Below are 25,645 nucleotides of genomic sequence, written 5' to 3' on the forward strand. Positions count from 1 at the left end.
GGTCTTCAAATAGCTCGAGGCCGAGTTCTTATCCCATGATGCACCTAGAGTTACCTCAGATCTTGTTTGACATATGGTACTGTTATATGCAGAATTCTATTACTCCCAAGAGAAGACAGAAGGATTGAGCAACCAGGATGGATCCAGCATCTCGGTCATCTAAATGTCCAGGAGGGGGTAGGAGGGAAGGACGTAAGAATGAAGGCGAGATGAACAACTCACATGGAACATAATGGTATGTACATAACTTCTTTATGTGAAGTTGTTCTATCTCGCCGTTCATTCTTTACTGATGGGTAGCGTCCCAAGCACCATCAACCTTGGGTGGCTCACTGGAGTATATTTCTCAGGACCGTGGATCCAAAGGAGGCCCTGTCAACTTTGTAATGAGTGATAAAGGTATGAGATTTTGACCAAGTGGCTGCTGCGCAAATGTTATCACTGGGACATCTGGCAGAAAAGGCAGAGGATGTAGAAACAGCTCTGGCTGAAGTGAGCCTCAATTTTATGCTGTAAGGGCATATTGGCAGCTGAATACGCAAAGTTGATACAATCAGATAACCATTTAGACAGAGTTGTTTTAGCCACTGGCCTACCCTTCCTGGAGTCTGAGAATTAAACAAAAAGTTGGTCTAATTTCCTGAAATCTTTTGTTCTATCCAAATAAAATCTGAGCTGTCTGTGAACATCAAGTTTGTGCAGCATGTACTCTAAATTGTTTGAATGGTTGGGGAAGAAAAATGGCAAATCAATAATTTGGTTGAGATTAGTTTCAGTGCAAACTTAGGGTAAGAAAGAGGGGTTTGTTTGAAGTGTGACTATCAGCATGAAATATCAAATAAGGAGGCCTGAAGCTCTGACACTCTGCGGGCAAAAGTAATAGCCACTAAAAAGATGGTTTTCCATGACAAAAATTTGAGGTCACATGAGGAAGTTGGTTCAAATGGTGGAAGAATTATGCGGGAAAGCATAACATTTAGATTCCGTGGAGAATATGGAGATTTCAAAGGTGGTCTAATATTAAAGGTCCCTTTGAGAAAGGCTTTGGATAATTTGTGTGACATAATATTCAATCCTTCAAATCCCAGATGAAAGTTAGAAATGGCAGCAAGTTGAACACTGAGGACTGTTGCTGCTGCAGCTCCTTTATTGAATATCATGGTTAAGAATTCTAGAATAGAGGCCATAGGGACTCGGTAAGAATCAATATTGTTTTTAAGAGGCTCATATAGAACATTTTTTCCATTTGTTGAGGTACAGCTTCCTCGTAGAGGATTTATGAGAGGAAAGGAGAATTTGGTTCATCTCACTAGAAAGGTTATGGAACCTGGCTATGATGGGAATTGGAGCAGCCAAGCTATCAGCTTCAGGGACTGCAGAGAGGGATGAAGTTCCCCTGACGAGCACATCAGAAGGTCTGGAACTGGGTCCAGAATCCAGGGGTCCTCCAAAAGATGAAGTCAAAGGAAGGGGAACCAAATCCGATGAGGCCAACAGGGAGCTATTACAATGATGGTCCTTCCCAGGGCTTTGGCTTTCTGTAGTACCTTGGGTATCAACGGGATTAGTGGGAATGCATAGAGGAGACCCGGGGGCCATTCGTGACAGACTGTGTCCTTTGGGGCTTCTCCCGGAGGGGGAATCAGGGTGAAGTAGCTTCTGCATTTGGTGTTCATGTGACTGACAAAAAGGTTGCAGCAAGGCTGGCCCCACCTGCGGAATATCCTGTCCGCTATTTCCATCTTGAGGGACTACTCGTGGGGCAACAAAATTGCTCTGCTCAACTTGTCTGCTATTACGTTGGATTTTCCTGGGATGTGCATTGCTAACAGAAAGCACTGGGTGGAAGTAGCCCACTGCCATACTCTGAGGGCCTCTCGACAAAGTGGGTAAGATCTGGTTCCTCCTTGTTTGCTCAAATACCAGACCGCTGACATGTTGTCCGTCTGAATCGCAATTGTACCCAGAGGAAGAGAGTCCTGGAAGTATTGCACCGCCAAAAGTACTGCTCTCATCTCTAGGACATTGATATGCAGATGTCTCTCTTGATCAGTCCATGTGCCTTGGGCTGTCTTTCTCTGAAAATGCACCCCCCATCAGGGAAACGTCTGTGGTCAATGGAGGGGGTAGTACAAATGGGCATTCTATCGTAACATGAAGAGAGGTCAACCACCATTGAAGATCCTTTTTGCAGGAATTTGTGATCATCATCATGCGAGACAAAGGGAGCTCTTGGTAAGACCATTGAGTGAACAACAGTCATTGTAGTATTCGCATATGCTTGCGACCTAGTGGTATGGCTAGAATTGCTGCTGCCATCATGCTTAATTTCAGAATTTCTGACGCAAGTGCTTTGTCTTTGAATATTAGAATGCAGACATGCTGATGGAGAAGAAAGACTCTTTCAACTGGAAGTCTTAGCGTGGTGGTAGTGTCCAGTTCTGCTCCAACAAAGACGATATGCTATGATGGTGACAAGGCAGATTTTTCTGAGTTTATTGTAATGCCCAGCTGATTGCAGAGGGACAGAGTGGACTCCCTGGCTTGAATGAGTTGATGCGTGGTGGTGGTGGTAAGGAGCCAATCGTCTAGGTACAGAAACACCTGGAATCCTAAACGCTTCAGGTGAGCCGTGACCACTGCCATACATTTGAACACTCTGGGGGTTGTAGTGAGACCAAAGGGCAGGGCTCGAAACTAGTAATGACTGGCCCCCAGCCAGAAGCGCAGATGATCCCTGGATGGCCTGGCCATTTTTAAGTGGTAGTACTGGAGCTCTATCGAGCACATCCAATTGTCTTTACCTAAGAAGGGAAGTATCAACTGAAGCGTGAACATCCGGAACTTCTCCTTCTTTACAGATTTGTTCAGTCTGCTGAGGTCCAATATGGGTCTCCAGTCCTCCGACTTTTTTGGAACTAAAAAGAATATTGAGTAAGTTCCGGATCCTGTCTGGTCTGCTGGGACTGGTTGGATGACTCTTTCTTAGCAATGTTTGGACCTCTACTGTTGCTTTTTCCCAGTAACTGGGTGGAACATCCGGGATTTTTCTTGTTGGTGGAGGGGGTGTGGTGAATGGCATGAAGTATCCTCTGGAAATTATACTTTATACCCAGCTGTTTTTTGTTATTTTGAGCCAGGTGTCTGGGTACAAAGATAAGCGACCCCCGACTGCCTCCAGAGCAGGACAGTTGGGCCTCCTTTCAGGAGCACTGGTAGGGCTTCCCAAAGAAGTGATCTCTGTTGCCCTGGTTTTGCGGACCCCCTCTGCCATGAGGGCGGTGTCTTCCATTATTGCCCCCTCCTCTGCCCCTGGCGGGGGGTTGACCACGTGTGTCCTGGGCTTTTCGGAACCACATTTTTCCTCCCTTTTGATCCTTGGGGTGGGGTCTGGTAGGGGTGGAAAAACAGACTCCGACAGCAGACAGAGTCTTTCCCTCTTGCTCACACCTGGTCAAAGTTTCTTTAACTTTGGGCCCAAAAAGGGACAAGCAATCAAAGGGAGTATTCACAAAGGATGACTTGAAGGGCTCAGCGAAGGAACACAAGCGCATCCAGGAGTATCTTCTAAGAGCAACTCCTGTACCCGCTGCCCTACTCGTTCCATCAGCTGCATATGAAATGAGACACATGGACGAGTTCACTATGGAGCTGGGGGTAGCAAGCTGGGAGGCAACTTTGTCTGAAACTCCTGCAGCTACTGTACCCTGAAGAGCATCTCCCAGCTCTTCAATGAGATCGCTTTGTAGTCTCGTAAAATGGGTTAAATAGTTAAAAGAATGGAGTGTAAAGGTCACTGAACTAAACATGCGCTTCCCATATCTAGCCATGATCCTGGAGTCTCTGTTAGGAGGATGGATAGATGAGGAAGTTTCAGAAATTTCCTTTTTGGTGGCTGCCGCCACCACCATGGCATCAACTGGCACACCTTTTGACAAGAAAGATTTATCCTGGGGGGCAGATATAAACTTATTAGGCCTCCTAGGGACAGGCTCCATAGTATCCGGAGACTCCCACTCCCTTCGGGAGACCAGCTGCATAAGCTCATCGAAGGGTGGAGACACCCAAGTAGGTGGAGAGCTGAGACCCGATAGCCTTCAGGAGAACTGACTCGTCCTCAGTAGGGTTTTTGGACTGCCAGTCACCCCTCTGCCTAAGGATTTCAAGTATCTCAGCGAATGAGATATATTCAGAGGGGGACCGTGGGGACCCTTCTGAATCATCCAAGTCAGTGGGAGCTTCTGATGAGGTCTCGGAACAGCAAGGACCACCCAATGGGGCTTCCTGAGGCTCTGGGTCTCTACGCTTGGTCAGGATCTGTGAGGCAGAAGCAGACACAGATGCTTTAGGGGAGGAGGAAGCCAGACCTGAGGTCAAGGATGTCTTAGGAGACGTAACTCTCCTCACTGCATTGGAAGCACCTCTGCTTCAATGCAAGGAAACCGTCGATACCCCCAGCACCATGACAGTGGGCTCCGAGCCAAAGGCAGGAGCCAAGCTCATCCGAGCCGAAGCCCTGAGAGGCAGAGTCGGAATCAAGTCGGTCCGACTATCCTCCCCAGACATGACCAGAGACTGTCTGCTCCTACAGTCCTCGATCGGTACCGAGGATGTCAGAGTGAACGGAGCCGAAGACACTGGAACAGATGTCGGCTCTGAGGGTTCCACAATCAACAAGTCTGACTCCTCTGGCTCTGAAGGACCAGTATGGCTCGGAGGAGGAACGGTTTTAGCTGGTGTAAGAGTCTTCGGCTCCGAAGCCATTTGAGTTGGAGCCGATAACATTTTTCCAAAGGCCGGTGCCTGTAACAGCTTCTGCACCACACGATCCACATCCAGATCAGAAAGGCTAACAGAGGACTGAGATGAATGGACCGAAGGTGGTACCGATTGTAGTAATGGACTCTTAGGAATTTCGGATACTGGTTCCAAGACTGGGGACCGGCACTGAAAAGAAAAAAAAGTACAGTTGTGTACCTACCATACATGTAGCTGTTCGAGTGTATTCACTGTTGCAGTCATTACACTTGGGTTATCCTGCTGGCAGGCAACCCGCAGTCGGCCCAAGTTCCAAAGTCTTGGTCTGGCGTCAGTTGCTGTCGCCTCCTCCCTGACGTCAGTACACCAGGGGTATAAAAGTTGCAACCAATGCCATTTTCTTCTGTTTTTCTTGCCCCAGATGTCAGGTGCCCCCAGATAGGAAGGCTGGAAAGATAAAAATATGTCAAAAAATATGCATATATTACAATAAACATTTTCTTCATCTACAAGCAAATACACCACATAGGTTGTGTAGAGTTGAGAAATACAGAAAGTCCCAGCAATAAAAAGGGGGGTGGTGTGCGAGTAACCTGGACTGCAACAGTAAATACACTCGAACATCTACATTTATGGTAGGTACACAACTGTACTATGTTCATCGTATTTCACTGTTGCAGTCATTACACTTGGGTAGAATCCCAAAGCTGAGGTAGGGTGGCTGGGTCTAAATAGAATTTGGAGAGGCTACCAGGCCCTGCAGTACTGCAGTGGCAAAACCTGCTCTGGATTTAGAGTAGAGAGGTAAGTGGTAGTGCTTGGTGAAAGTGTGCACTGAGCTGCAGGTTGCAGCTTCTGAAATGTCCTTGGTTGGTACTCCTCTGAGAAAAGCTGCTGAAGTGGCTGCTGCTCTGGTAGAATGAGGCCTAATGTCCTTATGCACTGATTTGCCATGCTGTGCATAACAGAAGCGGATGCAGTGGCCTATCCATTTTGAAACTGTCTGCTTTGTAATAGGCTTTCCTTGTGATCCTGCAGCATAAGCTACAAATAGTTGCTCAGTTTTTCTGAAAGCTTTTGTTTTGTCCAGGTAAAATCGTAGCTGTCTGTGTATAACCAAAGAGTGCAAAAGTTTCTCCCTTTTATTTTGTGGATTTGGGTAGAAAGTAGGCAAATGAATGGTTTGGTTCAAGGCTACATTGGAGACCACTTTTGGCATGAATGTTGGGTTTGTCCTAAGTGAGACCCTGTCCTGATGAAAAATGATAAAAGGTTCCACAGCCATTAATTCCTGAGACTCTTCTTGCTGAAGTTATTGCTAGGAGCAGAGCAGTTTTCCAGGATAAGAATTTTAGATCAGCTGTGCTGGCTGGCTCAAATGGAGGTAGTGTGAGTTTTTCTAAAACAAAATTGAGATTCGAAGTTGGTACTGGTGCTCTCCTTGGGGGTCTTATATTTTTTGCCCCTCTGAGGTACTGTCGTAGTAGAGGATGTGAAAAAATAGGACGCTCCGTATTGTAATGAGCTGAAATGGCAGATGCATGTATTTTAATTGATGAGAAAGATAGGCCTTTGTCCAGCATCTCAGTTAGGTATTGTAAAATCTGAGGTATATTGGGGACCAGTGGTTCGAGGCCTTGTGCCTGGTTCCAAGCACAGAATCTCTTCCATTTTACTGCATAAGATTTCCTAGTGCTGGGCCTTCTGGCTTCTAAAATGACATCCATAACAGCTTTAGAGAGAGGTGCAGTCTGAGTGGCTACATTATCTGCCATGCTGCCAGATTTAAGGTTCTGAGTGGACTGTGCAGAATCTGATTGTTTTGTTGCGTCAGAAGATGAGGAATTTGAGGTAGAGGCCAAGCTGGACCTTGAGACAAGCTCCTTGGGAGTGGTTACCAGTGCTGGCGTGGCCAGTCAGGGGCAATCAGGATCAATTTTGGCCTTTCTTGTCTGACTTTTAGGAGTACCTTGGTAAGGAGAGGCATTGGAGGGAAGGCATAGACTGTCAGGCCTTTCCAGCTGAATGATAGAGCATCCACTTTCCATGCTTGAGAGTGATAAGTTCTTGTGCAGAATTTCTGTATTTGGTAATTGTGAGGGGAGGCAAAAAGATCTATGTCTGGGCGTCCCCATTTCCTCGTTATCATGCTGAACACCTGTGGATTTAGTTTCCATTCGAGAGGATCCATGAGATTTCTGCTTAGTTCATCTGCCAGTGTATTTTTTGTTCCTGGCAGGAATTGTGCCTGCAGATGTACTTGATAAGTCAGTGCTGTGTTCCACAAAGTCATGGCTTACCTGCATAGGGGCTAGGAATCTGTGCCCCCTTGCTTGTTTATGTACCACATAACTGTGGTATTGTCCGTCTTTACTAATAGTCGTCCTGGATGTAGTAGGTCCTTGAAAGCTGTCAGGGCATTCTGTACAGCTAGCATCTCTTTTTGATTGATGTGAAGATGCATTTGTTCCTTGGGCCACGTGCCCTGAATGCATTTTCCTTCCATATGTGCCCCCCAGGCATAATCTGATGCATCCGTTGTTACTGTCTGCCTGGCTGTGGGTAAAGTGAAAGGCTGTCCCTTGTTGTGGTGACAAGCCTGTGCCCACTATCGAAACTCATGTTGTAGGCAGGGAATTAAAGTAATGACTGTCTCCAGGCTGTGACAATGCTGAATCCAAACACTTTTTAGATACCATTGTAGTTTCCTCATATGCAGTTTTGCATATGGAATTAGTAGAATGCAGGATGCCATGAAGCCCAGAGCCTGCAGAATTTTTCTTGCAGGGAGCTGGGTTTTTGTTGCCATTATTTGAAAGTAATGAGTCAGTTGCCTTTGTTTGTCTGGCGTGAGACAAGCCATCTGGGCAGTTGTATTTAAGCTTGCACCCAGGAATATTATCTCTTGTGAGGGCACTAGTTTTGATTTCTTTTCGTTTACTGTGTACCGTAGGCAAATTAGCAATCTTTTTACAAACGCCAGATGCTTTAGAAGAATGTCCTTGCTCTCTGCTTGAATAAGGCAGTCGTCCAAGTAGGCATATATTTGATTTCCTTTTTGTCTGCAAAATGCAATTACTGGTGCCAGGCATTTTGTGAATACCTTTCAAAGCACTTTCCTAATGTAGATGTCAAACTAATAGGTTGAAAATTATTCATGTCTGCAGTACTCCCTTTCTTATGTATAGGTGGTACTGATGAAAGTGTTCAAGTTTTGGGTAATACGGAAGTCCCCAAGTGCTGATGGCATACAATCAGAACCAGCAGATGTTTTACTGTGGAGCTTAACTGGTGATTTTTTACATACTTTCTGACCTAATTTAAGGGCATATAAACACAAGTCATGCTGCTTCCTCTTTTAAAACTGAAATGTTCATTAAATGCATTTGCTATATCTAATGGGTTTTGTAATAAAGCGCCATTTATTTTTACTGTCATGACTGGATAACTGTTTTCCTATATGAACTTGCATACTTATAATAACTATTATTACTGTCAGAAGCGGCTAACTTGATTTCAATCTCAGTTTTTCACAATTTTATTTTAGCCTTTAAAGCCTTATTTTATTCACCCTACTCATTCTGTTTGGTGGGGAATTTTTTATAACTATAAAAAATCTTCATTTTCTTTTTGTAAAGCCTTATTAATAATTTACCCCACCAGTAAATGCACCTTTTTAAAACTGTTTTGAAATCAGAGTACATTTAACTTCATTAACTAATAACTCCTCAGGTTTCTTAAGTCCACATTCTTGATGTAAAGAATTGATCATACAATTTACTGTTGAAATTATTGATTAAAGGTCACTTAAATATATCTCTACAATTATATCTCTTTACTTTAGAACTTTTATTATTTTTTCAAAAACTTAATTTCAAAACTAATAAAACTGAAGTCTGAAAAAACTGAAAGAGATTTGTAGATCAAAAATTAAATCTGTAACATTTGTAAATATTAAATCCAGCATATTATTTTTTCTATTTTTTCTGTTATGAATGTGTTAAATTATAAAAAAACATACTATATCAATACATTTTCTAGAATACTAATTTTTAGCAGAGTATGTATTCCAATCTATGTCTTGGTAATTAAAATCTCCTAGTAAAATCATTTTACATGTGAACATCTTGTATCTAACACATTTATATAGGAAACCCATGTGCCAAACGTTTTTCCATTTTAGTTGAATGATACCATACCATTAATCTTATTGATCCTGAACATCCAATTAGTTCAATCATCAAAGATTCACTGATATCATTGATAAACAAGTCAGAGTGTATTGTAGCTTTTATTAGTATTAACATACCCCACCCCATTCATCCAATACATTCTATATTTGGTAAACCCAAACACAGTACAATCAATAGAATTCTATGTTTCTATTATAATTATTAAATCATAACCATTCTCGAAAGTATAAGCTAATTCTTCAAAATATTTGTACCCTTTCAGAATTACAGTAGTATACATTTATACATTTTAATGTAATTTCACTCAAACCCATGTTGTAATAAAGCCTATTTGTGAAGACTGGGTGAAGATGGGTGAAGGCTGCCAGCCAAGCTAGATAGAATTTTGGAGATAATTCTGTCATCTGTAAATATTACTGTAAACAACAACTTTGTGTCTTAAATGGTAAAAATAGTGTTACACATGGAACTGAAAAAAATTGTAATAGTGCACTCTACTGACCAAGTAAAGCATGTTGTGACCCTTTGATGTTAAAACTCTGAGCCAGAAAGTCTAGAGTGAGGCATCCTGCCTATTGTTTTAAGGCCAGAGTTAATGGCCAGAATTTGCATGCATAAATGTCCTTTATTGCTCTGGTTTCTGCACTGAGGTGAAGAAAGTAAATGTAGTTTCTGTTAGCCTGGGAAGTGTGAAGAATGCTGTAATGTGAACCAGGAATGTGATTTTAAAAACAGAGAGAATCAGAGATAATTAAGCATTTTTGTCTTGACCATCCAACTCATCGGCACTCTGCCTTGCTCTATATGTATGTTTATCTTAGACTTGTGTTTTCTCTTAGAAATAGCTAGAAAATAGAAATATTAGACTGTGTTTTTCTGGGATGTCAGAACTGTACTACTGAATTATTTTAAGTATTTCTCTGTGATCTCTGAACTCTTGACTAGCACTGTGTAGTAAAAAGTATTGTCTTGTGTTTTTAATTATTTATTATGAAATATTTTTAAACCCTTTTAACTATGGCTGTTTTGTGTAGAGATAATTAAGCTCTAGAGTACATTGCATGTATATAGTGATCCTGTACCAAGTCACTCTAATAAGCCTTGACGGTTTAATCGCACTTACCAACTGAATAATAATACTGCACAGTAATAATTGGACACCCTTTTAAGAGCCTCTGAGTAGCGATAAATATTAGTGGGTGGTGGCAGCTGGTACTACCATATAGTCTGGGAAAAGGGGGCACAGGTGGAGAACCTGTGCCAGCCTTCCCCAGGAGTGTCTGTGTGGTTGTATAAACTCTTCTCAAAGTGTGTGTGTGTCAGCTACTTGGGCAGGGACAAAAAGCACTGGTTGGACAGAGAGGGTGCTGGAGGTTTTAGCTTGCCCACTAGGCTGAGGTCTGGACCCTATAGCTGTGCCAGTGGGGAGTCTTATTGGGGACCTGGAGAGCAAGGTTGCGACCAACCCTGGACTGACTGATCTCTGTGTGCTCTTAAGGAAAATTGCACTTTACTGTGTGTATTTGTTATCCTTTCCTCCTATATGAGATGCCCCTCACTGGTGTTAGTGGTGAAGATTAAGGCTCCTTGATTGCTGGGCCAGGGTACGGGCGTCACACTATTCACAACATTATAAAATCTATCACCATTAATCTTGTAACATTAATGCAGTCCTAAAAAGATTATATATAGTTGCTGATTTTCCCAGCAAGAAATTCAGAAAACATATTCATTTAAATGTAATAAGTCTTTGGAATACATTCTAAGATCATAACTAAAATCCTCCCAAGTTGTAATAATACCCAGATTAAACACAGCACACAGTTGTCGAAGCCAAGTATTTAACAAGTCTGCCTTGGAATACAAATAATCATTCCATCTGACTGAAAGAATAATTTCAATGAAAGCCACATGTCTCAGATTCCATTTTTAAATTAAGTTCAAGACAGACATTTTCATTAAATTTAATGGAATATTCATCAAGCCATCTGTGCCAATATGTAATATTAACTGTCCCATATTTTGTTTTACTCTCCATGACTTTATTTATTATGTTTGGTAAATTAACAAGCTTTAATCCAGTTAGAGGAAGAAGTATATCTTTCCTTGTTTATACAACAAACCCTTCTATCAAAATACTTAATCACAGAATCTCCAACTGCCACAAAATCATTACATGTGGTAGGAAAAACATCTCTTACTATATCATTATCTGAAGCTGTTATTGCATTATTGTCTCTCAGCATTCAAACATTCTTCATTAAGGATAGCTGCCGTATTATGAACTGTTGACTCTCCTATACTATATAAAAGTACATCTTCAGGAATGTCTTTCTTCTAGGGCAAACTGTTTTTGTATGTAGTTATCATCTTGTGTATTCTAGCCTTCCCAGTGAATTTACTCCCAATTCTACCCAGAGTCCTCCTTTTAAATTTATTAACTTTTCCATTATTCAGATGTCTGCTATAGTCTCCTTTGTATTTACTTTATATAATTCACTAATATTCACAGTAGCTGATGGACTATTGACATCAAATTCAATTAATATTGAAGATGAATCACCTGATAACTTGTATCAGATTCTGAAAAGTTAAGGAGCAGTATGGCACATTAACAACATTCTGCTCTTCTGTTGTGCTTATATCTGCCATCAAATAATTATCTATTTTTAACTGTCTTTTTTCAAATACCCAAACCTATTTATTTTCAGTTTAGAAAAATTCTTCTTATCCCTCCTCTTTCTTTTCATTATTTATGTTCTTGTCAATTACCTCCAGAGTTAACTCCTCAGGCTGTTTGAATTATCTACCATACATAAAGTAGATAAACCTCAGTCCTCTGTCCAGCATTTAATAAAATGCAGATATTGTTTGAATTGCAGTACTACTTCTGCAATCACAATTGGCAGAAATGACAATAATTTTGCTTTCAAAAACCATAACTAACTCACTTAATCTAATACTGGTACTATATTCCTATTATATAATTCGGATCCAGAGCATTCAATCAAATATTCATACTTTAGCAAACCCTGCAGTGCGTATTTATTTAATGTTTCAGTTATAAATAAATTTGGGCTTACTTTTCAACTAAACTTAAAAATCTCAAAGGAAATTAAAAAAATACTAATTTGTGCACCTTATAAGCACAACAGGGACATAAAAATCCCTGTAAATAATTTTAGAAAATTAACAAGGACTATTTTGCATTTATGAAATATAAAAACAAAGAAATTAACTTCTAGTTTTGTTTGCTTAAGTTCTATATGAAGGCCCAAACAATATTCCTTAGCCTCACTCACTCCACACTCACACAATCACACAAAGATGTGTAAAATGTGTCTTTGAATCTTCATGTCATCAGCTCAAATGGGTTATTTAAATAAGTTTACAGCTGCTCCAATTACCTGCAAAAGCTGCAGTACCCACAGGACTACCAGGAAGAAAACAAAAACAAAATAAAACATAGGTGTTACCCTTAATCTTTAAAAAGACGGGAGAGTGCCCAAAGTAAAATAAAAAACAAAATGCTATCTTAGTGTCCTTAAAGAATAACAAGTAACTGCAAACTCATTTGCTTAGCTGAATGATTCTCTCACACGAAGGAAACAAAATGAAAATAAAAAATGTGTTCCCCTTTGAAAATAAAAATGAAATTCAAATAAATATTTGCTGTAACTCCAAAAATACTGTAAGCCACTGAAATATTAACTTTTGTAATAATGTTTTAAACATACACTGCATGTTCTACTTTATTTGGCTACAACTAATTAGTAGGATTGTACAAAGTATTGGTACAAATTAAAGAATTCACAAATGTGCTGGAAAAGACTGCAAAAGATCTAACACAAGAAGGAGGGGGTAGTTGAGTAACTGAAATGTAATTATTTAAAAGGGACAAACCTTCACAACATGAACTTTTTTATTACAGAAAGATTAAAACCCAATAACAATGAAATACTAGTCACAATTGACGAAAAACCTCCAGTCAAATTTCACGATATGAACCTGTAGTGATAAGTATTGTGAGCAAACAAGGTAAGAGTAGAAGAGGCATCCAAAGACAAATTTGTACTGGGGGTAGAGAAAAGAACACTACAGAGGCAGAGTGGGAGAGCTGCAGAAAAATCAAACACTTAAAAAAGCATTTTTTTCCTTGCAGCTCTAAAACAGAGACCTTGACTTGTTTCCTTACCTTAAATAAAACTGCATTTTTCAACTTTGCCCGTAATTTAAAAAAAATGGTCAATCCTCTGGCATCACAAAAGGAATATACATTTTTAGTCTAATCTTAGTTAAGATCTTTCAAATTCCATAAGAGCATGTCAAGCAAAACACTACTATAAAACAAGACAAAAAAAAAAAAAAAAAAAGAAGAAATCGATGCAGATATATACACTGTAAATAAAAAAAATAAATATATGAGAGATACTGGTCAGTAAAACTACAAGTCCATCTACTTCTATATGCCTGGAAGGCAGAATGCTGCACTGCAGTATGTCTGTTTAATAAGTACATTAGAAAAGCAAGACTTCAACAAAAAAACAGAAAGTCATTGGAAGAAACATTTATGCATAAATGTAAAAACAATAAAAACATGACAAGCCTAACAAAAAAAAAAAAAAAAAAGAAAAATGGAGGATCTTACTAGTCATATTACAATGACTGCCACAAGCTTCTGCCAAAGGAACAGCCACGTCTTCAGCGCAGGCTGGAACTGATGCAAGTAAGCCTAAAGAAAAGAATAAAACGAGTAACTTCCCGTAAACTGACAGCATATCTTATCAAGTACAAAACTTAATAAAATACGCACTTCTAAAATGAAGTGTATTTCCAATAAAGGCAGGTATTTCAGAAGGTCGCTTCAGTTAAGCAAAGTCTTTGAAAGTATACTAATGAGAGGCCACATGAAAATTTGTTAACCTGGTGCTGCCAAATTGACAGAAAAATGCAACAGAAACAGATGGCAGTAGCACACTTAGATGCGTAGTGAAGAATACAGAATCAGTGAAGCAAAGAAAAGTACAAACATGGGAAAGTAATTAACTTCTCAGGTAAACAAAAGTAGCATCAGGGCTTGGCTACTACACCTTAACAAGAAAGAAGGGAGTGTTGAAAAGTTTTTTTTTTTTCAGTAATCGTACTTGGATGACAGCTGTCGATATGAGCACAAACATAAATGAAATGAACATCAGCTTGTCTCTCTCTTACCAGCTGAAAAGACTGTATAAAAATCCTGGTTTACCTACTAAATTTGTTTTTAAAAGCAAAGACATATTTTAGCAAGAATCATATTCCGTGGAGTCCTTTTTTCTCTAATAAAAAGAACCTACCATTCTGGAACAAATTACGTCCTTGCTATGACAGACTAGGTATTGCATGCGATGGGAGGCCTGCCCCACCACCAAATGCTTCTGTACTACTAGCTAGTTTTGGTAATTCACGGTTATAATGTTGCAACTGCAATTTATTTTTCTCAGACTCTGGGCTTCCACAATGTGCTATCTCATCTCTGATAAAGTGTGTGTATTTGTGTGTGTTTGCCCACTGACAATCATAAAGGAATTAATGTTTTAAATTCTCAAGCACATTTCTTCAAGATTACTATTTATCAAAGCTTCTTCCTGTTATGCATGCTGTTGATTCAACACTGGGGTGCACTGCACCAGGGGATTTATTCTTGTCGCTACTGTTGTAGAACTGTGGTAAAAGTATGTACAAATAAGGGAGGGTGGATGCATAGCTAAGGAGGAGGACTGCCACCCCACAAAGACATTTTTAGCAAATGGGGGTGGAGTTTTTGAAACAGTGAAGTTGTGTAAGGAACTCATCATAACAGTACGTGCTCCAGCAGGATCACTGCTGCAGACCTCATCCAACCACACTACCCGATGTGCTCTACTCAGCAATGTATCCTGTTTCTCAGATGCTTCAGTGCAACAAGAATTATGATCAGTGCGCATTCTATATAGTGGCTATTCACAGTACTGAAATAAAATGACACAAACAGAACCATGACATGTCTCAACTATGGCTAGCTGCATGAATACTGAAATGCATTTTTTTTTGTTTTGTTTTAAGACACCACTAAACTACAATCATTCTCTACCAGTTCTACAGTACTATTTTAGGAGGCACAGTTAAATGTATGACATGTAGTGCCCCCAACTCCATGTTTAAGGCTCTCTTCAAAATCTCAGATCTGTCACTTATCTATACAATGTTACCATGATCCTTTACACCACGATATGGACTCCAACTATCGACAGCCATGTAAGCTCACTCTGCCTGTCCAGTTCAACTGGTTATGATATATTCACCTGCAACATCCAGGAAGGAAATTGTGAAACTGCTGAGGAAAATAAAGGTCAGTTTTGGGGCGTCTCTGACCTCTTACCCACCTATAGGGGTTCTTATCATGCATGACATGATCATTTCCACAGATACTCCATTAAATCTAAGATGACTTAAGCAAGACTTCAGCTCTGTAATTTAGAAACAGATTTTTCTATCTTGTTTCACTGATATCACTAAAACACAAAACCCCATTATAATAAAGTTGAACGCTTTAGCAAGAGAATTTTGGCACGGACAGGACAAGCTTGATGTGGGTTACCTACTCAAAAGGCCACAAAATGGAAAACCAAAATTTAAATAAGCAGGAACCCTACTGACCACAAACAACCAGAAGCTTTACTTAAAAAAAAAAATCAAACTTAAATGACAAGAAACAACTGTCATATTCCTTGAATACATGTAGCCGATAGCAGAGGCTATCTACTACAATATCAAGTTACCTCTATGCTGTGCCATGATCATCAGCTTTTCATGACCAGCGATAAATGACTTGAATCACTACAGCAAAATGCAGTCACCTACTAAGATACACCTGCTAAGATGAAAACAAATTACTGCAAGCCAGCTGCTACTGATACAACTCTGTCATATTGACATAAAACTTAGAAATAACAAAGTATCACTAAAATTATCTTACTCTCCACTGATAAAAGGCAAACAACTATCCTATCTGCATAACCGGCTTTAGGCATCAGTGAACCCTGTGGTCACTGGGGGACCCCACAGCAAGTTCTTATCCTGATATTTTGTTATATGCCTGTCAAACCAAAAAAAGCTAGTACAACAATTTTGTATACTTAATAAACCACATGGATAACAACTTTTATTTATACCTCCTTTAAAATTCAAAGATATTCTGGTTGTAGTAACAGTGTTTTGTCAAGTAACAGGCATCAGAATTCATTAAATATTTTACTACTGACGTAGTGCCCATGGTTTAATTAAATTCTGTTGTTGGACATTTTCTCTAGTAAAAGTAACTACATTGCCAGTGTTAGGTCCCTGCTATACCAGTGGTTGCATCTCCCCCCCCCCCTTAATCATCCTTGACTGTGGGGGGGGGGGGGCACAAAAGCTGCTGCTGGTTGGGGAAAAATGAGGAAGAAAAATGTATTAATTTACTAATTATGCTCTTTAACCTGAACAGGGCTGTGATATGACCCTGTTAGGATGAAGTTGATAATGAACATGAGCAAGGTAAGCACTAGAGAGATCAGCAGCCCAGGGTGACTTATCCTGGTGCAAAATTTGGATTTGGGAGTTTTATAAATACAAGCATAACATCAGATAGTATAACAATTTCTTTGCTTAAGAATTAACTGAAATTCCAAAAATAATAGAATAAAGGCTCAAAATCAGCGTTACATTTTAAAAAGTACTCTAATGCACTTGAAAAGTTAAGAGAATAACACCTTTTTTCATCAACACGTATTTTTGGACAATACAAACAAACGTATAAAACTCAGATGTCTGGATTGATTGACTGTTTGTAATCCTGAATGATTTACCAGCAAATCAAACTTTTTTGCGAAGGAGAAAGCAAAAGTAGGAAGAAAATCAGGGAAGGCCTGTGAAATCAGGGACAGTGGTCTTTACACACAGTGCAGACTGGATTAATTGTTGACCGCAACTGAGCTGAAAATATAAGTATCTTGATTTTTTTTTTGATTATTTTTACAGATTACTGTTTTTAAAATTTAATATATATATATATATATATATATATAGCACTTTGTCTATTCTGTATCTTTACAAATCCTTATCCGTTTAAAACCTTTAATTTGTGTCTCTAGTGCTTGCTGTCTGTAGGCTGTTTTAACTGAAGCCTTTCCTCTGTGTAATTATCTGTTGGCTAGTGGGGGCTGGTCCTTTTGTGTTCTTGTATAAAAAAAAAAAAAAAAAAAAAAAAAAAAGCTGTTCTGGTACTTAAGCCCTAACTTTGATAGGGTTTCTGTCTTTACACACAGTGCAGACTGGATTAATTGTTGACCGCAACTGAGCTGAAAATATAAGTATCTTGATTTTTTTTGATTATTTTTACAGATTACTGTTTTTAAAATTTAATATATATATATATATATATATAGCACTTTGTCTATTCTGTATCTTTACAAATCCTTATCTGTTTAAAACCTTTCATTTGTGTCTCTAGTGCTTGCTGTCTGTAGGCTGTTTTAACTGAAGCCTTTCCTCTGTGTAATTATCTGTTGGCTAGTGGGGGCTGGTCCTTTTGTGTTCTTGTAAAAAAAAAAAAAAGCTGTTCTGGTACTTAAGCCCTAACTTTGATAGGGTTTCTGTCTTTACACACAGTGCAGACTGGATTAATTGTTGACCGCAACTGAGGTGAAAATATAAGTATCTTGATTTTGTTTTGATTATTTTTACAGATTACTGTTTTTAAAATTTAATATATATATAGCACTTTGTCTATTCTGTATCTTTACAAATCCTTATCTGTTTAAAAACCTTCATTTGTGTCTCTAGTGCTTGCTGTCTGTAGGCTATTTTTCCCACCCCCCTCCCTCCCTGTTGGTGTCTTGCTCTTATACTTGGTGGCTTTGCAGTTGCCCGCCCCTACTGTGACACTCCTCCCAGTCTAGTGTCATTAGCTCATTCTGCCTAATACAGAGAGAACATTTGATAAGGCCTTCTGTTCCTCCTTTTTCCCTTTCAAAAAGAAAAACAAAACTTTTTTTTTTTTCGCCTGAACCTCCTTGTGTTCTGACTGTGCTTCTCAAACATTTTGGAAATATACAGTATATTTCAGAGCATTTATTATAACTGTAATAGCCTTAATATTGCTACAGCTCTAGTGCTCTAGGTTGCACTGTATCTGAAGTGTTTGTGCGTTTTTGCTGCTTTTCTGTATATATACACTTTTCTGCTTCTTTTACTAAATAAGCTCTGTAAAGTTGTTTTATTGCATTCCTGCCTGTATCTCTGAGGTTTTTTTTTGCACTTTTAAAGTTTGTTTTTGCTTAGTTTAATTGGTAGGCTACACACTCAAGTGCGCTAGCCGAATTAAAGCATTTACTGTGTTTCTGTACCTAATTTCTGCTACTTTGTAAAAAAAAAAAAAATCCCTGTTTCCCGCCTTTACTGAACTAGAATAGTCCAGTCTTCAGGTATTGCTGATCTCTGGGCTGTGTCATAGTTCCTGTGTTGCCCATATCCTTATTTGGATAGGAGGAAGCTTCTTTGTTCACCAGTGAGAGTGGGGAGCTCTGAGCAGCCTATCTGTCCCTTGAGGAGTGGTTCCAGCCCAGTGACCTGTAGCTTATGGGCCGTTTTGTGTCATAGTTCCTGTGTTGCCCATATCCTTATTTGGATAGGAGGAAGCTTCTTTGTTCACCAGTGAGAGTGGGGAGCTCTGAGCAGCCTATCTGTCCCTTGAGGAGTGGTTCCAGCCCAGTGACCTGTAGCTTATGGGCCGTTTTGGGCCATTTCCTATCTCTTTCTAACCCCCTGCTTTAAAGCCAGCTTTAGTGCACTTTTGCGTTTGTAATTTAAAGTTTGTCCTGTTTTTTGCATTTACCTGTTGAGGCTACACACTCAAGTGCGCTAGCCTGTGTTACATATTTACTGCATTTTCCTGCTATTTGTTGAAAAAAAGAAAAACAAAAAAAAAAATTATCCTTGCTTCCCGTCTTTCCTGACCTAGAGTAGTCCAAATACAGGCTTTGCTGCATTCTGGACTTTTGGAAAGTTCCTTTGTTGCCCATTTCCTTTCTTGGATAGAGGGAGGTTTCTTTGTTCACCAGTGGCAGTGGGGAACTTAGAGCAGCCTATCTATCCCTGGAGGAGTGTTCCCAGCACAAGAATCTGGTAGTCTATTGGCCGTTTTGGGCCAATTTCTAGCTCTTTCAAGTCCCCCTGCATAAAACCCGCTTTGGCGAGGTTTTTGCGCTTCTTACTACTCAGCCAAGCTCCTTTTGGTGCTAGCAGCAGAGAGGCCAAAAGAGCGACTGCTAACCTGATAAAAGTGTTTTTTCCTGCTACTATCTGGGCGACTGTCCAATCTAGCTAAACTGCAAATATTTCTGCTTCTTGAACTGTTTTAAACTGTTTAAAGTTGTTTTTGCACCTGCACTTTTAAAGTTTGTCCTGTTTGTTGCATTTACCTGTTGAGGCTACACACTCAAGTGCGCTAGCCTGTGTTAAATATTTATTGCATTTTCCTGCTGTTTGCTGCAAAAAAAAAAAAAGTTATCCTCGTTTCCCATCTTTCCTGACCTAGAGTAGTCCAAATACAGGCTTTGCTGTATTCTGGACTTTTGGAAAGTTCCTGTGTTGCCATTTCCTTTCTTGGATAGAGGGAGGCTTCTTTGTTCACCAGTGGCAGTGGGGAGCTTGGAGCAGCCTATCTGTCCCTGGAGGAGTGTTCCCAGCGCAGGAATCTGGTAGTCTGTTGGCTGCTTTGGGCCAATTTCTAGCTCTTTCAAGTCCGCCTGTATAAAACCCGCTGTAGCGCGGCTTTGCGTGATTTTGTGCATAGCACGGCATCGTGCAGCGCCGCTTATTTGGGTTTGAGCCTTGGAACTGATCTAGTTCTCATAATAAACACCCTATTCCTACGCTAAAGCCTAGCACTTGCTCACTAAAGCAATTATATAAGTCAGCACTAAAAAATTAAAAGCACTACACCCTCACAAACTCCCCTTGAGTAACTTGTTCCCCATTGGCCCTTTTTTCAATTATAAAGGAATTCCCAATACTATTCTAGCATGTCCAAAGGTCAGTTGTCAATCTCCTCTCCAGTCCAGCTGGTGAACCTGGGAATCTTGAGGCAATGTTACAACTGCCTAATGTACACAGACAACCCTCTCCTCCTCCCAACAAATTCCAACACATGTGAGAGATGCAACCATATAGCCAAACTGGAGGCTAAGCTCTCTCAACTCAGTACTGGCGTAACCAGTCAGGAGGAGAAGGAAACCACACTCACTACAATTCCAGTCTCACACAGACCTACCACGACAGCAAACCAAACACATAAACACACAAAAACATACTTGGAGGCTCTAAATAAAAATCTGCCTAAGCAGCAGAGACCTCCACAGCAGATACCCAAGCAACCACTACCCCAAAACAAAAAACACATAGCTCACAAAGCCAGTGTGCCGAAAAGTCACAGCCCTTAAGGCTAAACAACACACCTGATACACTTGTAATAGGTGACTATCATCAGGCACACTGACGTCCCGCTCACCAGGCTGAACAAGGAGGAGGTCACAGTGAGCTGCCTGTCGGGCGCTAGGATCCGCCACATAACACAAGCACTTAGGTCACTCCAAGGTAAGTACAAATATGACTCAGTCATTGTCCATGCTGGTGTGAATGACCTGAGACGTACCTCCCTGGACTACATGAAAAGAGACATAGAGGAGCTCTCTGAGCATGTAGCCCAGGCTGGTATGACCCTGACCTTGAGTAGCATCTTACCCTCACCAAGAATGATACCACAGTATGAAGACAAGATTATCAATTTCAACAATTGGCTTAAGTATTGGTGTCATTCAAAGGGGATCCAATGCCTGTCCGCCTGGGATGACATGCTCGACAAGCCACGATGCTTCGCTAGGGACGGCTTGCACCTGTCACCCCTGGGCTTTTGGATATTGGCAAAGGCTCTTGCTACCCCCATAGTGCCTTTTTTAGGCAAGGCTCAAAAGACAAACCCACCTCCATAGGTATCCCAAGGGATAAGAAACTAAGAGTAATGCTACTCAACGCCAGAAGTCTAAACCTCAAGATGCACGCACTTGAAACTCTCCTTAGCATGGAGAACATCGATATCTGTGCAGCAACAGAAACCTGGTTCAAGGCTCTCGAGAGCACCCCAGCACTACCAGGTTATACCTCATACCATGCTTTTCGGCCCCAAAACTTGGACCGAACCACAAAAGGAGGGGGGGTATCAATATTCGTCAAAGATACCCACACCTCCAGGTTGGTGGTACAGCACAAAGCATCAGAGACTATCCATGTGCAACTAACAGTGGGTAAAACTGCCTTCCAGTTTATAGCCTGCTACAGACCACCCTCCCAAACCCAGGAACCCCACTCGGCCTTCCTGAGAACACTGGAAAATATGAAGAGCTCTCCAAACACCATTATATTGGGTGACTTCAACTACCCAACCATAGACTGGGAGCATTACTCTAGCTCCAACACCCTAGCCCAAAGGTTCCTAGAATTTATAAACTCAAATGCTATGGAACAACTTGTTACCACTCTCACAAGAGGGGAAAACATACTGGACCTGATCATCACCAACATGGGGACTCTATGCTCCAGACCAGAAGTGTATCCCTCACTGATAAGATCAGACCATAAACTAATCTCACTGGATATTCACATCCCGACCCCACCCCATGCCCAGAAAACCACATGAAAAACTTCTCTAAAGCAAATTTCACACTCTTCAAAACTGAGGTGGAATCCTTCAAAGCCCCCGGGCCTGTGGATATCTGCCCAGACCACAAAATCCTTTATAAACGCATTCTATGAACACCTTCAGGAATGCATGGATCATGCAATCCCAAATAAAACCAAGACCCAATCCTCCAAAGGCAGACGTCCTGTCTGGTGGACCCCAGCCATAAACAAACTATACAATAGAAGGAGGAAGCTACTACATGACAGAGCAAAATCCCAAAAAGGGAAGGCATCTCTGATCAGTATTAGCAAAAAACTACGGGCACTCATAAAATTGTCTAAGGCCAGCTTCGAGAGAAAAATTGCACAGGACACTAAGGATAATCACAAGGCTTTCTTTAGTTATGTTATGAACTTGGGTGGGAATTCCCAGATATGCTCAGTAGTAGTCCAAAATGACAAAAAATACACCGAACCCACAGACATTGCCAACATCCTAGCTGACAGGTTCAGCGCAAACTTCTCCCCTCCCACCAAAAGGGCTAATATCTATCCCAGCAGAGTGCTGCCCCCCTGACATCTCGGATGCTCAGGTAAGAGCTGCCCTCTCCAAAGCAAGAAACACAGCATCAATGGGACCAGACGGTGTCCCGGGCTGCGTCCTACATGAACTCCAAGAAGAGCTAAACCCAAACCTAAAACTACTGTTCAATCTCAGCCTTACTACAGGATATGTACCCAAAGCGTGACGTACAGCAACAGTGGTCCCTCTCCACAAAGGTGGTGCCTCAGCGGATCCTGGAAACTATCGCCCCATAAGTCTCACTAGCTTGGTCTGCAAAGCTATGGAAAGGATCATCATGGACCTTATAAATAAAGATATTGGGGACCTACAGACACTGGATCCTACCCAGTTCGGCTTTGTTAAGGGCAGATCCTGCCTCTTAAACCTGGTCGATTTCTTTGAAACAGTCACCAAGGCCATTGACAAGGGGAAGGTGGTCCACACAGCCTACCTGGACCTCGCAAAAGCCTTCGATACAATACCCCACTCAGGCATTATAGATAAGCTCACCAGCTTAAATATAAACCCCTATGTCACTAGATGGGTTGCAAACTGGCTCAAGGACAGAACCCACATGGTTAGAATAGCTGGAGCCATGTCAGACTCCAAACCAGTTACAAGTGGCGTCCCACAAGGCTCAGTCTTGGGACCTCTCTTGTTCGGTATATATTTCTCAGAGGTACAGGCCAACGTGGAAGGACTGTGGCTGACCAAGTTCGCAGATGACTGCAAACTGGGCGCCATAATAGACTCTCCAGCCGACACAAGCATCCTCCAAAAGGGCCTCATAGAAACAGACTACTGGTGCCAGAGCCATGGCCTCAAGCTAAATGCCAAAAAGTGTATAGTCATCCCCTTTGGCAAAAACAAAGTGCCCACAAATTACCACATAGGTGGTAATCCATTAAGTACAGAAGAAGTAATTAGGGACCTGGGGACCCAGGTTGATAGCAATCTCTCATTTGACAACCACGTGGCCAAAGTGGTTAGAAAAACATTTTATATAGCCCACCTAATCATGAAGGGATTCACATGTAGATCAGGGGAGGTCATCGTGCCTCTTTACTCATCCCTCATCAGGCCCATAATTGAGTACAATGCCCCTTTTGGGATGTACCTTACCAGACACCTGCAGCAAATGGAAAGACCCCAAAAGTACCTCACCAAGAGGCTCAAACAGATGCCGTAAGCTGCCCGGTTAAAGAAACTCCAGCTCTACTCAGTGGCATACCGCCTGCTCAGAGGCAATCTGTGCCTGACGTATAAAGCCATGTCCAACCCGGAATTAATGGACATGCTGCACCTCAGAAAGTCCAAATCCCATCGAGCTACGTGCTCGAGGGACTTAAACTTCAGCACTGAAATAAATAGGACATGCTGGAGGGACAGATTCATAACCCAGAGGCTCCCTTCACTCTGGAATAAAATCCCAGTCCAGGTTAGGCAGAGTCACTCATTGACTCTCTTCAAGAGGAATCTTGATGAGTGGATGGGAGATCGTAGGTTTACCCCGGGTATCACTTCTGTGTCACTGTTAGACAGAGGCACAGTATACTAACCTCGAAAAAGGGCATAGCAAAATTAATTTAAAATGGGTGGCGAAAGCCATACACACTCTGGCTAGGCTTATAAATGCCCTAGGGCAGATAGCCTAGTATGAACCTATGATGGATAGGTATTACTCCTCAATGAGGTAAATAAGTGTGAAATCAGGGACAGTGACAGGTATGCATTACTGCTCAATTAGGTAAATAAGTGTGAAATCAGGGACAGTGACAGGTATGCATTACTGTCCAATGAGGTAAATAAGTGTGAAATCAGGGACAGTGACAGGTTTGCATTACTCCTCAATGAGGTAAATAAGTGACTTACCTCTGCTGCTGTTTGACAACTGCTAAACAGCAGTCACTGATCTGGTGTGGCAGTACCAGTGTTGCACAACATATTGCTATTTCCTGAAATAACTAAAAAACTAGGACTGCTATAGCTTATGTTGTGCATGTGTAAAAAAGATAACTGATTTTTGTCTGTGCATGCACCCAGTAATGCCAGGACACAGACATTATTCTTCTGGGTATCAGTAAAAATGCACTTAACAAGTAATTATATTTCAAAAGTAAAACACGAGATATATTACAGAACATTCAGACACTTGGATCTTCTTGGAGTCTGGTGGCCCCCACTCACCAGATGGTATAAATGGATACTGGGAGCTCCCTTAATCATTCTTGACTCTGTGGGGACCCGCACAAAAGCTACTGCTGGTTGAAGAAAAATGAGGACAAAAAAGTATCAATTTTCTGATTGAGCTGTTTAACCTGAACAATACTGAGATATGACCCTTTTAGGATAAAGCTTATAATAGCCTTTGGTTTCAGCCACACCCATTTTAAAACCAGCCTTGCTCAAATGCGTGTGTACAGAAAGCTGCTGTAGGTTACGGGGGGCTGGGTATTGTGCGGTTATTACAACTTTAATTTTCATCACAGTCAAATCTTAGAGGTGTGCCCATGAAGTCATTATAGCTTGTGTTTGAGCTGAAGACAGTGTGGTCATTGTTTATTTACTTTTCTCACAGACCTCAGAGGTGTGCAAAGAAGGTTACTATAGCTTGTGTAGGGGTCGTGCAATGTCAAAGAGTAAACAAATTAGAATATATATATAAAACTAAACTACTCATCTTCCAACCCACCAAACATACTCAAAACAACTCTCACTTTAACATCACAGCAAAAGACAACACCACTATATACCCAACTGAACACACCAAATTGCTAGGAGTGGAAATAGACAAACTAAAATTTGACATTCACATATCCATGACCATAATAAAGTCCACAAAAAACTAGGAGCATTATACAGAAATAAGCAACTTCTCACCAAAGCAGCAAAGATTTCAATAGCAAATTCCCCACCTTATCTCCACCTTACTTTATGCCTCTCCAATATATACCAACCTAAGGCAATGCAATCTAAACAAGCTAGAGACCTGCTACAATAAAATCGCCAAATTCGCCACAGGGGCATCCTACCATAGTCACCACTGTCTCTCACTTGCTGAACTGGGCTGGCTTGAACTCCCTCACCTCCTTCAATGGTATCAACTCTCACTCGCCCACAAACTAGTAAACCATCCACTAAATGTCCCATCCCTCCAGAATCTACTCCAACCCTATCGCACCACCAGACCACTAAGATCCAGCAACAAAAATCACTTGCAGATCACTAAAGCCAATAACTCTGCTGGTGAAGCACTATTCTCTTGCACCATAGCCAAATTATGGAACTCCCTCCCACCCACAATTACCTCCATACCATCATGCACCCACTTCAAAACTTTACTAAAAGCGCACCTAAAAACATGCTGGCTATGCCCTTGCAACTCCCACTCCAA

General features: G+C 41.0%; 1 protein-coding gene across 2 annotated transcripts in view; it reads right to left on the bottom strand.

The window, feature by feature from the left end:
- CRY2 (cryptochrome circadian regulator 2) overlaps positions 1–25,645 on the bottom strand; it is a 526,322-nt gene that overhangs the window by 100,163 nt on the left and 400,514 nt on the right. Inside the window, exon 10 of one of the 2 annotated variants that reach the window (XM_044082570.1) lies at positions 13,600–13,683. The exons of the other annotated variant lie outside the window; for it this stretch is intronic. Within the exon in view, the coding sequence (XP_043938505.1) occupies positions 13,600–13,683 (84 nt within the window). The remainder of the gene's footprint in view (positions 1–13,599; positions 13,684–25,645) is intronic. 2 annotated transcript variants of the gene reach the window in all.

Source organism: Protopterus annectens, chromosome 9.part0 (assembly GCF_019279795.1).
Source record: "Protopterus annectens isolate FY-2018-M chromosome 9.part0, PAN1.0, whole genome shotgun sequence".
Taxonomy (NCBI): Eukaryota; Metazoa; Chordata; order Ceratodontiformes; family Protopteridae; genus Protopterus; species Protopterus annectens.